Source organism: Dendrobates tinctorius, unplaced genomic scaffold (assembly GCF_039654945.1).
Source record: "Dendrobates tinctorius isolate UK_male_01 unplaced genomic scaffold, ASM3965494v1 ptg000241l, whole genome shotgun sequence".
Classification (NCBI taxonomy): Eukaryota; Metazoa; Chordata; class Amphibia; order Anura; family Dendrobatidae; genus Dendrobates; species Dendrobates tinctorius.
In genome coordinates, this window is record NW_027361908.1 from 28981631 (window position 1) to 28994353 (window position 12723).

The window sequence follows — 12723 nt, forward strand, 5'->3', positions numbered from 1 at the left end:
TAAATATAAAAAGTGCATATCGTACACATATATTTCACATTCAAATATGACCTACAGTATTCAGGTATCATCATGCAATGCCCAGGTAAATAGTGCAATGCAGTGTCATACAGTATTTAGATTACCTCTCTCATTCGTGCCTGCCAGGATTCTGTATGATTTATAGAGAAAATCTCAGTACCATTGAAGAAGAACATGTCAGAATTCTGACATTTCCACTGTGGAAGAGATAGTATTGCCAGTGTGGGTGTAATTAAACTGAATGTCCCTCCTTGTAGAATAGGTAATCTATGGATGAAAGAAAATATATTCAGTAATTTGTCATGCATTTGTCACCTACTTGCACAAAAGTGTAATGTACAATACCAAAAACTGGAATAAACAGGATATTGAACACAGGGATACCACCAGGAATTTAAGGTCTCCATTCTGGCAACATTTTCGGGCCCCCTTGAGGGCTCATACTCACTTGCAAGAGACTCGCACGATTCTTGCGTGAGTCTCTCACATGAAAATCTGGCACTGCCGTCGGCACTCGTGGAGCCACATGCTCCTCTCCGAGTGCCGACAGCAGTGCCAGGTTTTCATGCAAGAGACTCGCAGGAGAATTGTGCGAGTCTCTCGCAAATGAGTATGAGCCCTGAGACTACATACAGACTCCACCCAGCTCTTCCTACACCTCTCAAACCTTCCACAATCCCATCACCCACCATTCTGCACCATGCCCTCACTAATAACACATTAACAGATCCCATTGAACACCACATCACATACAGAGCCAGCAGCTTTGGTTTTTGCCAAAAGATTTTTTAAGCTGCTATCATTGCAAGGTACACTCTTTTGGCAGGGCCCCACTGTACTGTAACATATTAAAAATTTCTTAAAACTTCAATGCTCCTTTTTGGTACATTTTTGTTTACTATTTCTTTAAGGGAATATGTCACATACAAATGAAAACATAATAACACATACAAGGGAAAAATACCATCATATCAAGGCTAGACCACATTACCACCACATAGTGACTGAATAATACTATATACAAGGAATAAATATCACCACACCACAGCCATACCACCACCACCACCACCACCACCACATAGTGACCAAATTATACGACATACAAGGGACAAATACCATCACACCTTGGCAGGACCACATTTTACCATCAAATAGTGACCGAATAATACCACATACAAGGAACTAATATCGCCACTTCACGACCAGACCACAGATGGCCGGACCAGATATTACCACCACATAGTAACTGATAATAATACCATGTAAAAGGGAGAAATACCACCACACCATGACCAGGCCACATATTCCTGTTGCGTGCATGGTTTGTGGAACCACTGTGCCACGGACCGCAGAGAGCCTGGAGGGGCATGACTAAGCGATCACCTGACTATTCATTAGAGCCTCTGATGGTGAGGTTAGACATGGCTCCCGATGAATGCCAGGTACCACTCCAGGGCAGACCAACAGTTGCACAGCAGCTGGACCTGAAGAACAGAATGGATGAAGAAGCTGTCAGAGCTTGCATCAGAGTGCAGCAGACAAAGTTGGTGTCAGAGACAGAGTTTGAGTCAGAATGCAGCTAGAAGAATTTTCTTCTGAGTGCAGCAAGCAGGATTTGCTTCAGAGTGCAGCAAGTGGGATTTGCTTCTGTGATGCTCAGGAGCAGGCTACGTCCGAGAGTGGACCCTCTGGGTCGCGGATCTGGAGCCCTCGGGACGAACGCACCAGGTGATGACCGACCCCTGTACAGGGCTCATTAGGGGCAAGACCACAGAGGTCAGAACCGCGACAGCCGGTACCAAGAGGGACGGCTCGAAGGACAAGCAAGGCAAGAGACAGAACCGGAAAAAACGAACAGAGGTCAGGGTACCTGAACCGAGAGTATCAGAGAGGAAAGGAACCGGGCAGCTATATACGTAGGAGCAGCAGGTGCAGGCACAGAAGGCGAGGAAGTGCAGATGAGAAACCCCAGGGAGAAATATATAAATGTAGACGAGCATATGACAGGGAAATCCAGAAGGAAGGAGAGGGGCCAGGGGATAAGTATGGCAGACAGCAGGCAGGCAGGACTAGGAGGGGAATGTACAGACAGGAGGAACGGAGGCAGACAGGAGGGACGGAACAGCACAGGGACAGGGAGACAACAAGTAATAGCACTTAGGAATGGGAATACAGGCCAGAATAGTGTGGGACATCCACACAATCACCAGGTGTCTTCCTCATAGGGAAGACGCCTGAAATACCTTAGGAGCAGGAAGTGCGTCCCCAGCCCTGCCCCTCAGTGACACCCACAGTCAGATGCAGAGAAGGGATGGGCACGCGCCCGCGACCTAAGGCCGGCGCGGGTGTCCGCAGCAGGAAGGAAACCAGGGCGGGAGCGTGGGCGGAGGCGCGCAGGTGAGTAGAGGCTGCGGCGGGTGCCGCCGCTGAAGGGGCATCGGCGGGCACGGCTGCCGATGTCACAGCTTCAGAGTGTAGCAAGTGGGATTTGCACTTAGAGTACAACAGGCAGGATTTGTACTTGGAATACAGCAGGCAGGATTTGCACTTGTATGCAACTTTACACAACCTAGACTGAAACAGGAAGGTTGCTCAAGTACCTTCCCAGTGGAGAGAAAGAAATAAATACATAATGCCTCAAAAGCATTGGCTGGGGAGGAAATAGCAAGTGCACGCACTGGTCCTTTAAGAGGGCGGGAGTGCGCATGCACATGCCCTTAGAACATGGCCAGGGGCCCGGCTGGAAGTGCTGCTGGAAGCCAGCGGAGCATGAGGGGGAGAGGGACCAACTGCTGCACGGGTGAGTGAACTGACACATCGGGAAGCCGACGTGGTGCTAACAGTACCCCCTTTATGCCCCCTCCTCTTCAAGCCATCAAGGAAAATCAATAGAAGAATTGGAGCGTGGATATTCTCCTTGGGCTCCCAGGACCTTTTTTCAGAGCCAAATCCCTTCCAATCAACAAGGAAGAAGGTCTTGCCTCTCATCTTCTTCATGGCCAAGTTTTTCTCCAGGCTGTTGGCATGGGCGTGGTACTGGGATCCTTGAAGAAGGGACTCAGGATGACTGGCTTCAGTAGAGATACATGAAAGGAATTTGGAATCCACAGAGAAGGAGGCAGCTTAAATTTATAGGAGACTTCATTGATCCGCTTCAACACCTTGAAAGGCCCAATAAAATGAGGACCCAACTTGTAAGAAGGGATCTTCAGCCAGACGTACCTGGACGAAAGCCATACCTTGTCTCCAGGATGGAAGAACGGAGGATCCAGGTGCCTCTTGTCTGCTTTCCTCTTCATAGGAAACGAGGATGCTTCTAACGTGACCCGGGTGTCCTCCCACAACTTTACAAAATCTTTGGAAAGGACATCTGCTGCAGGAACATCAGAAGGAACCAACACTGGAAGGAGAACCTCGGGTTGCCGACCGAACACGATGTAGAAAGATGACTCTCCAGAGGCTTCACCAACATGATTGTTGTATGAGATCTCAGCCCAGGGAAGCAATTTCACCCAATCATTATGGTGGGCATTGACGAAGTGTCACAGGTAGTTACCCAGTACCAGGTTGACCCGCTCCACTTGTCCATTGGACTGAGGGTGATAAGCCGAGGAGAAATCAAAGACGATATCCAGATGTTTCCAGAGTACTTGCCAGAATCTGGAAGTAAACTGTGAACCTCAATTGGATACGCTGTGGCGAGGAAATCCATGCAGATGCAAAATATGCTTAATGAATCTGTCAGCCAATTCAGGAGTGGACAGAAGAAGACAATGGGGTAAAATGCACCATTTTTGAGAAGCGATCCACGACTACCCAGATTACTGTGCAACCCTCGGAAACTGGCAAATCTATAATAAAGTCCATTGCTATGTGCTGCCAAGGAATGAATGGTACGGGTAATGGCAGACGAGAACTGGTGGGAAGCCGTCTAGGAACTTTATTGCGGGCACAAGTCAGACAGGCAGCCACATAATCATAGATCTCCTTCCTCATGGATGGCCACCAGTAATAACGTGAGATCAATTGTAATATCTTCCTTTGTCCCACGTGACCAGCCACCTTGGAAAAGTGACCTCAAGACAAAACCTGCTTCTTTTCAGAATTTGCAACAGAGAGACAGGGGCGACCGTAACCATCTTAGAGGGTTCAATGAAAGGGAGGATCCTCTTCTTGGTCCCCAGATAGAAATGAGCAAGAGAGGGCATGAGCTCTGATATTCTTGTCACTGGATTTGAAATACAAAAGAAAGTTAAAGCAGGCAAAAAGCAAAGACCACCTGGCCTGGCGAGGATTAGGTCTTTAAGCGGACTGGAGATATGCCAGATTCTTATGGTCTGTGTAGATCACTACTGGATAAACTGCGCCCTCCAGCAGAAATCACCAGTCCTCCAGAGAACATCTTAACGGATAGCAACTCCCAGTCCCCAATGGAGTAGTTACGTTCTGGAGCGGAGAAAGCCTTGGAGAAAAAGCCGCAGGACACGCGGTGACCTGAGGAGGACTTCTACCTAAGCACCACTTCGTCTCGATGTGTCCACCTCAAGGAAGAACTGTTTATTCAGATCCAGATGATGCAGAATGGGTGCGGTGGAGAAGCACCATTTGAGAGAGTGGAAGGCCTCTTCAGCCTTGGAGGACCAGTTCTTTGGATCTGCTCCCTTTCGGGTCATGATAGAGATGAGAGCAGTCAGCGTGAAGAAGTGCGGGATTAATTTCCCATAATAATTAACAAAGTCAAGGAATTTTTGGATTGCCTTGAAACGGGCAGCGTCCATTTAAGGATGGAAGCGACCTTCTCAGGATTCATCCTAAGTCTGGTATCTGAGACAATGTATCCCAAGAAAGGTAGAGAGGATTGTTCAAAAATGCACTTCTCATACTTGGCGTAGAGTCGATTCTTCCTAAGACGCTGAAGCACTTGCCGAACTGCTCGTCTGTGGGAGGCCAGATCTGGGGAAAAAATCAGAATATCATCCAGGTACACCACAACGCAGGAATAAAGCGGTCCCGGAAGATGTCATTGACGGACTCTTGGAAAACGGCCAGTGCATTACCAAGACCGAAGGGCATCACACGGTATTCATAGTGTCCATCCCAGGTGTTTAAAACCGTCTTCCATTCGTCTCCCCGGCAAATGCTGATTAGATTGTAGGTGCCTCTTAAATCTAATTTGGTGAAGATCCTGGCATCTCTTAATCGGTCAAACAACTGTGGAATCAATGGGATAGAATATTTATTTTTCACCGTGATCTGGTTGAGACCTCGATAGTCTATACAGGGTCGTAGAGATCCATCCTTTTTCTTGATGAAGAAAAACTTTGCCCCAGCAGGTGAGGAGGATTTCTGAATGAACCCCCTAAACAAATTCTCCTGGATGTAGTCCAACATAGCTTGAGTCTCAGCTGGGGACAGAGGGTAAATTCAGCCTCTAGGGGGTGTAGACACGGGAATCAAGTCGATAGGGCAGTGATATGACCTGTGGGCGGCAAAGTCTCTGCCTCCTTCTTGTCAAATACATCAGCGAAGGACCAATAGGCAGGTGGCAAATTGGGCAGCAATGCCGGACTAGATGGGACTTTAGCTGGGTGTATGGGAGCCAAACACCTACCATGACAGAAATGTCCCCAGAGGAGCACCTCTCCAGTTCTCCAATTCAACACAGGTTCATGCTGACGTAGCCATGGTAGGCCCAAGAGGAAGGCGTGAGACATGTTAGAGAGGACATAAAACCATCCTCTCCATATGGAGCATCCCAATACGGACCTCAAGCAGCTCGATAGCCAAATGAACCATCTCCTGAAAAGTTCTCCCAATGACAGATGTTATTGCCTGGGGGTTCTGGAGTGGATGAACTGGGATTTGGAACCGATCCACTACAGCCAGAAGTATAAAATTTCCGGCTGCCCCGGAATCCAAATATGCTGACTCAACAAACAGATTTACCGGTTCTCACGGACACATTAAGAATCAGGAGTTGAGAGACGTCCTTTACGTTTAGAGTGACCTCTCCTACTGCCCTAAGATGCCGGAGCTTCCGCGGGTACAAGTAACAAATACCATCTCACCATGATCAGACCACATATTACCACCACATAGTAACCGAATAATATCACATACAATGAACAAATACCGTCACTCCATGACCAGACCACATATTACTACCACATAGTTACCGAATACTACAATACTGATCATTATTAAAAAATCACAATACTAATATTACAATAAGTGACATTATACACAGCTCTGTATATAGTGTAAATTGTACAGGTAATACAGGGCTCACCAGTGACACACTGAGTCACCAGTGATGTCTCTAGTTAAAGTCCTTTGCATTTCTTTTCTAAAAAAAGAAAATCTCTCCTGTGCCCTCACCATAATATTCAGAGTCATAAGTATGCAAAAGAACATCTAAGCAAGCCTGATGCATTTTGAAAACAGGTCCTGTGGACCAATAAGATTAAAATATAACTCTTTGGAACAAAGGTATGTATGGAGACAGTAGGGTACAGAATTTCAGGAAAAGACTATCTCCAACCATTAGGCCTGGGGATGGAATGTTACGCCAGAGGCGGTGGGTACCAAGAGTCGACCCACTGAACTGTGATACCGAAACTCCCCCGAGCGAGCGCACCTGAGTTGACCTACCCCTATACAGGGATCGTTAGGGAAAAAGCTCAGGGACCTCTAGTACCATGGATGCCAGGGCCAGGGGTCGGCTCAGGGACAAACACAAAAAATGGAGAAGAGACGGGGTAGTATGGAGAGGTTAAGAACTGAGCAGGAAAGGAGCAGGAGAGGTATGGAGGAGGTAAACCACGAGCTGGAGAGAGCTTAAGGCAGAGGGGAGTGGAGGTGGAGATTGTATGCAGACTGAGGAAAGCGGAGGCGGAGCAGGCACCAGGAAGATGCAGGGCAGGAGCAGAAGAGAAGGAGGGAGACAAGGGGTTAAGACACAGGGTATACAAGGAAGAAGCTAGCGACAGCAAGACGGGCCTAAGTATGCGAGCAAACTCAATAATCAGGCGCCTCCACTAAGCGAGGACGGCCTGAAATACCCGGTGCCTGCCTTCCGTTGGACAGGCAGTGCTGCCGGGTCAGGTCACATGGGAGAATAAGACCTGCACGTGCACACACGGTCGGGCCCTAAGGTGCATGCATGAGTACATGGGGAACGCGGCTGGCAGCAGAGCAGGAGCACGCCGGTGTGCCTGTGCAGGTGTCCGGTGGGGAGCAAGAGCAGGATGCAGGGAAGGCCGGGGCAGTGTGGGTGCAGGCAGTGGCAGACCCGGGCCTGGTGGCGGTGAGCAAGTGAGTAACAGTACACACTCTTACACCCCTCTCCTCTACCCTTGGACAAAAACTATTTAAGAATACGGGGTGCATTAATGTTCTCCCGGGGTTCCCAAGACCCCTCCTCGGGACCAAACCCTTTCCAATCAATTAAAAAGAACGTCCTACCCTGGAGCCTCTTAGAGGCTAGAATATCCTTCACCTCAAAAACGTTATCGGCACTGACCGGTGGAGGGGAGGAGCCGGGAGCAGGATGGAAACTATTCAGTATGACTGGCTTCAGGAGAGAGACATGGAAGACGTTGGAAACGCAGAGCGAGGCAGGCAACTTCAGCTTGTACACTACATTGTAGATGCGCCGGAGGACTTCAAAAGGACAAATGTAACGAGGTCCTAACTTGTAGGAGGGCATCTTCAATCTAATATATTTAGATGAAAGCCAAACCTTCTCGCCCGGAAGATAAGTTGGAGCATTCAAGCGCCTCTTGTCGGCATGCCTCTTCATACGTTCTCCGGTTTTCTCGAGCACCTCCATAGTCTCTTGCCAAATTCTGGAGAATTCCATGGTCACGGAGTCGGTTGCAGGCACCCCGGAGGAGGCAGAAACTGGCAAATACCGGGATGCATACCAAAAACCACAAAAAATGGAGACTTGGCTGAGGACTCGTTGGGATGGTTATTATAGGCGAACTCGGCCCACGGGAAAAGGCTAGACCAGTCATCTTGATATGAGTTGGAAAAATTACATAGATAGGAAGCCAACACTTGACCGTTGGTTTGAGGGTAGTATGCGGAAGAGAAATTCAACTTTACCTCCAAGAGACCACATAAGGCCTTCCAAAATCGAGACGTAAATTGAACTCCACAATCAGATACAATGTGTTGTGGAAATCCATGAAGTCGGATGACGTGCTGGACGAAGACCTTTGCCAATTCAGGAGTGGAGGGCAGTCTTTGTAGCGGAACAAAGTGCGCCATCTTAGAGAACCGGTCTACTACTACCAGAATAGTTGTGCAACCGGAAGAGCGGGGCATTTCCATGATAAAATCCTAGGCTATGTGTTGCCACGGAGACGAAGGAACAGGTAACAGAAGCAGGAGCCCCGAAGGCAACCGTCTGAGGACCTTGACTTTGGCACTGCAGGGGCACAAGGTAGTGATGTCAGCCACGTCTTGGCAGAGAGAGGGCCACCAGTACAACTGGGAAATGAGATCCAAAGTCTTTTTAACCCCGACATGACCAGAGATCTTGAAGGAGTGTCTCCAACGCAAAACCTCCCACCCATCAGCCTCAGGAATGAAGGTTTTACCTGGAGGCGGAGTAATCAGCTTCACGGGAGCCACCGTGATGATTTTGACCACATCAATGATGTGAGAGAGCTCCTCTTCCAAGTTGGGAGGCTGAAGAGACCGAAATAATGCATCAGCCTTGACATTTTTCTGACCAGGACGGAAATTCAACTCAAAATCGAAGCAAGCAAAGAACAGGGATCATCTGGCCTGTCGGGGGTTGAGCCTCTGGGCTGACTGAATGTAGGCCAGGTTCTTATGGCCAGTGAAGATGGTAAAAGGATGGATAACCCGCTCCAGTAGGTAACACCACTCCTTCAAAGCCATTTTTATGGCTAACAGCTCCTGATTCCCAATAGAATAGTTGCACTCTGCAGGAGAAAAGGCCTTAGAAAAGAATCGACAGGTGACCAAGAGGCCAGAAGAAGACCTCTGAGACAGCACTGCGCCGGCCCCAGTGGAAGATGCGTCCACTTCCAGGACAAACGGTTTGTTCGCCTCGGGCCGATGTAACACAGGTGCAGCTGCAAAAGCTTGCTTTAGGCTTAGAAAGGCCTCTTCGGCCTCCAGAGACCAGGTTGCAGGGCCGACTCCTTTCCGAGTGAGGCGCGAGATTGGCTTGGTTACAGACGAGAAATGCGGGATAAACAGTCGGTAATAGTTAGCAAAACCAAGGAAGCATTGGACAGCCTTAACCCCTACCGGACATGGCCACTGGAGGATTGCAGACAGTTTTTTAGGGTCCATCTCCAGCGCAGACTTAGAGACGATATACCCTAAAATGGGCAAGGAATACTGCTCGAAGATGCACTTTTCCAACTTAGTGTAAAGACGGTTCTCCCGCAAGCGCTGCAGCACCAGACAGATGCTCCTCCTGTGAGAAGATAAATCCGAAGAGAAGACAAGGATGTCATCTAGGTAGACCACCACGCAGGAGTATAGCAGGTCCCGGAAGATGTCGTTGACAAATTTTTGAAATACCGCGGGGGTGTTACACAGGCCGACGAGCATGACAAGATATTCGTAATGCCCATCCCGAGTGTTAAAAGCGGTCTTCCACTCGTCTCCAGTGTGGATACGAATGAGGTTGTAGGCTCCACGTAAGTTTAATTTAGAGAAGATTCCAGCCATCTCAGATGATCGGAGAGCTCAGGGATGAGCGGCAGAGGGTACTTATTTTTTATCGTGATGTCATTAAGACCTCTGTAATCGATGCACGTCCGAAGAGAGCCATCCTCCTTTTTTACAAAGAAAAAGCCGGCTCCTGCGGGCGAGGAGGATTTCGTATAAATCCCCTGGCAAGGTTCTCACAGACGTTTTCGGACATGGTGGATTTCTCGGCCGGATAGAGCGGATAGATTCGGCCCCTTGGCGGGGTGGTTCCCAGCCGTAGTTCGACTGGGCAGTCATAGGGCCGATGAGGTGAAAGGGTTTCGGCCTTTTTACCAAAAACGTCTGTGAAGGACCAGTAGGAGGAAGGCAGTCCCACAGGACCAGAAGAGCGTTGAGAGGAGGTGACCGGGCGGACAGACCCTAAGAATCTCTCTTGACACGGATGCCCCCACTGAAGAATCTCACCAGAACGCCAATCCAAAACGGGCTTGTGTGTTTGAAGCCAAAGAAGACCGAGAAACAGAGCATGTGACAAGTTGGGCAGAACATAGAAGGCAATCCTCTTTTGATACAGGGCCCCAATCTGCACAACCACTTCCTCAGTAACCATGGAGATGGACTCTTGCAGGGGTTTACTATCTATGGGAGCAATCATACAAGGGTACTCTAAAAAGATCACAGGGATCTGGTATTTCTTCACCTCCTTAAGCCGAATAAAGTTGCCTGCAGCGCCTGAATCCACATAAGCCACTTCAGAGCCACGTCTCTGACCCTGGACAATCAAAACAAAGTGTAAGAGGTGGAGAGGAATCTGACACACCTAGGGGGGCCTCTCCGAGCTGACCTAGATGGAGGCGTTTCCCGGCCTATCAGTACATGAGCGCAGGAAATGAGACGTACCATCGCAGTATAAGCACAAGCCCTGTGCTAACCTCTCTCTCAGACATTGTTCCGCCATCTTAACCCGATCTACCTGCATAGGTTCCTGTGCAGAACTGCCGGAGGAACCCGAAGGCCGAGGACTGGGTGGAATATGGGCTGAAAAAGAAGGCCTAAAAGGTCTCTTTCTGGCAGCCTCTCGAGAACACTACTGAAAGCACAAATCAATGTGCGTGGCAAGCAAAATTAGATCCTCCAAGGTGGTCCGAGTATCTCGTCCAGCGAGCTCATCTTTAATCTTGCCAGACAGCCCCTGCCAAAAGGCCCCGACAAAAGCCTCGTTGTTCCAACCCAGCTCCGAGGACAACGTGCAGAAGCGAATCGCATATTGTGAGAGTGCCTTGGTGGACGTTAAAGAGGGACTCCGTGGTGAAAGAGAGCCACCCAGGCTCATCAAAGACCCTCCGGAAGGTGTCCATAAAAGTCACAATACTGGACACAATGGGGTCGTCTCGTTCCCAAAGAGGATTTACCCAGGAAAGGGCCTCTCCCTCCAAATGGGACACAATAAAAGCTACATTAGCCCGGTCGGTGGGGTATTGCTGGGGCAGCAACTCAAAGTGCAAGTGACATTGATTCAGAAAACCCCGGCACAGCTTGGGGTCATCGCCATAATAAGGCGGTTTACCAAGACGGGTGGAGGGAGCTGACGCAAGGTCAGAGGCACGAGATGGTGCCTGCAAGGAAGCCGACTGCAAGGAGTGCAGGCGGTCATCCACGGAGGCCATATAGGACAAAATGTGAGCCTGGGTGTTGCGCTGCTGGACCAGCACCTGCTGGAGGCTGGCTAACTGGGAGGCATTCCCGAAATCCGCAGCCTGTAAGGCTGACAAACGTGAATCCATTGTCTTCATGAAAGATGTAATCTGAGCCTGGTTTTCTCACAAAAATACTAGCTCCTTCTGAGCAGAGGTCTCAGCAGTGTCCATGACCTGATTATACTGTTACGCCGGAGGCGGCGGGTACCAAGAAAGGACCCACTGGACCGTGATACCGAAACTCCCCCGAGCACCGGGATCATTAGGGAGCAAGCTCAGGGACCTCTAGTACCACTGATGCCAGGATCATGGGTCAGCTTAGGGACCAACACAAAAAATGGAGAAGAGACTGGGTAGTAGGGAGAGGGTAAGAACTGAGCAGGGAAGGAGCAGGAGAGGTACGGAGGAGGTAAACCATGAGATGAAGAGGGCTTAAGGTAGAGGGGAGCAGAGGTGGAGATGGTATGCAGACTGAGGAGAGTGGAGGCGGAGTAGGCACAAGGAAGATGCAGGGCAGGAGCGGACTCTGGGAGAGAAAGAGGGAGATAAGGGGTTAAAACACAAGGAACAAGCTAGCGGCAGTAAAAGAAGGGCCTAAGTATGCAAGTGAACTCAATAATCAGGCACCTCCACTAAGGGAGGGAGGCCTGAAATACCCGATGCTTGCCCTCCATTGGACAGGCAGTGCTGCCAAGTCAGGTCACACGGGGGAATAAGACCTGCGGGTGCATGGGCAGTCAGGCCCTATGGTGCATTTGCGAGTACATGGAGCAGAGCAGGAGCGTGCCAGAGCGCCAATGCAGGTGCCCAGTGAGGAGCAAGAGCAGAACGCAGGGAAGGCCAGGGCAGCGTGGGAGCAGCGGCACAGGCACTGGCAGACCCGGGCCAAGTGGCGGTGAGCAAGGGAGTAACATGGAATATTCATGCTTTGGGTTTATGTTGCAGCCAGTGACACAGGAAGAGGGAAGAATAGATAAAATGAAATTTCAGGAAATTTTTGATGCAAACATAACACCATCTGTAAAAAAAATCTGAAGTAGAAAAGAGGATAGCTTCTGCAAATGGATAATGATCCTAATTACATGACAAAATCCACAATAGACTACTTCAAAAGGTGAAATCTGAAGGTTTTACAATGGCCCTCACAGTCACCTGATCTGAACATTATTCAAAATCTGTAGCGAGTCCTCAAAATATCCGAGCAAGCAAGAAGTAATCTCACAGAACTGGAAGAATTTTTCAAAGAAGAACGGATCAAAATCCCTCAAACAAGAATTGAAATACTCTTGTCTGGCCATACAAAGCA

The 12723-nt window shown here is 49.2% G+C and overlaps 1 protein-coding gene across 1 annotated transcript in view; it reads right to left on the minus strand.

Annotated features, from left to right (window-relative positions):
- Positions 1–12723, minus strand: part of LOC141060686 (solute carrier family 23 member 1-like) — a 643790-nt gene that overhangs the window by 556153 nt on the left and 74914 nt on the right. Inside the window, exon 5 of the mRNA XM_073557017.1 lies at positions 126–288. Coding sequence (XP_073413118.1) covers positions 126–288 — 163 coding nt within the window. The remainder of the gene's footprint in view (positions 1–125; positions 289–12723) is intronic.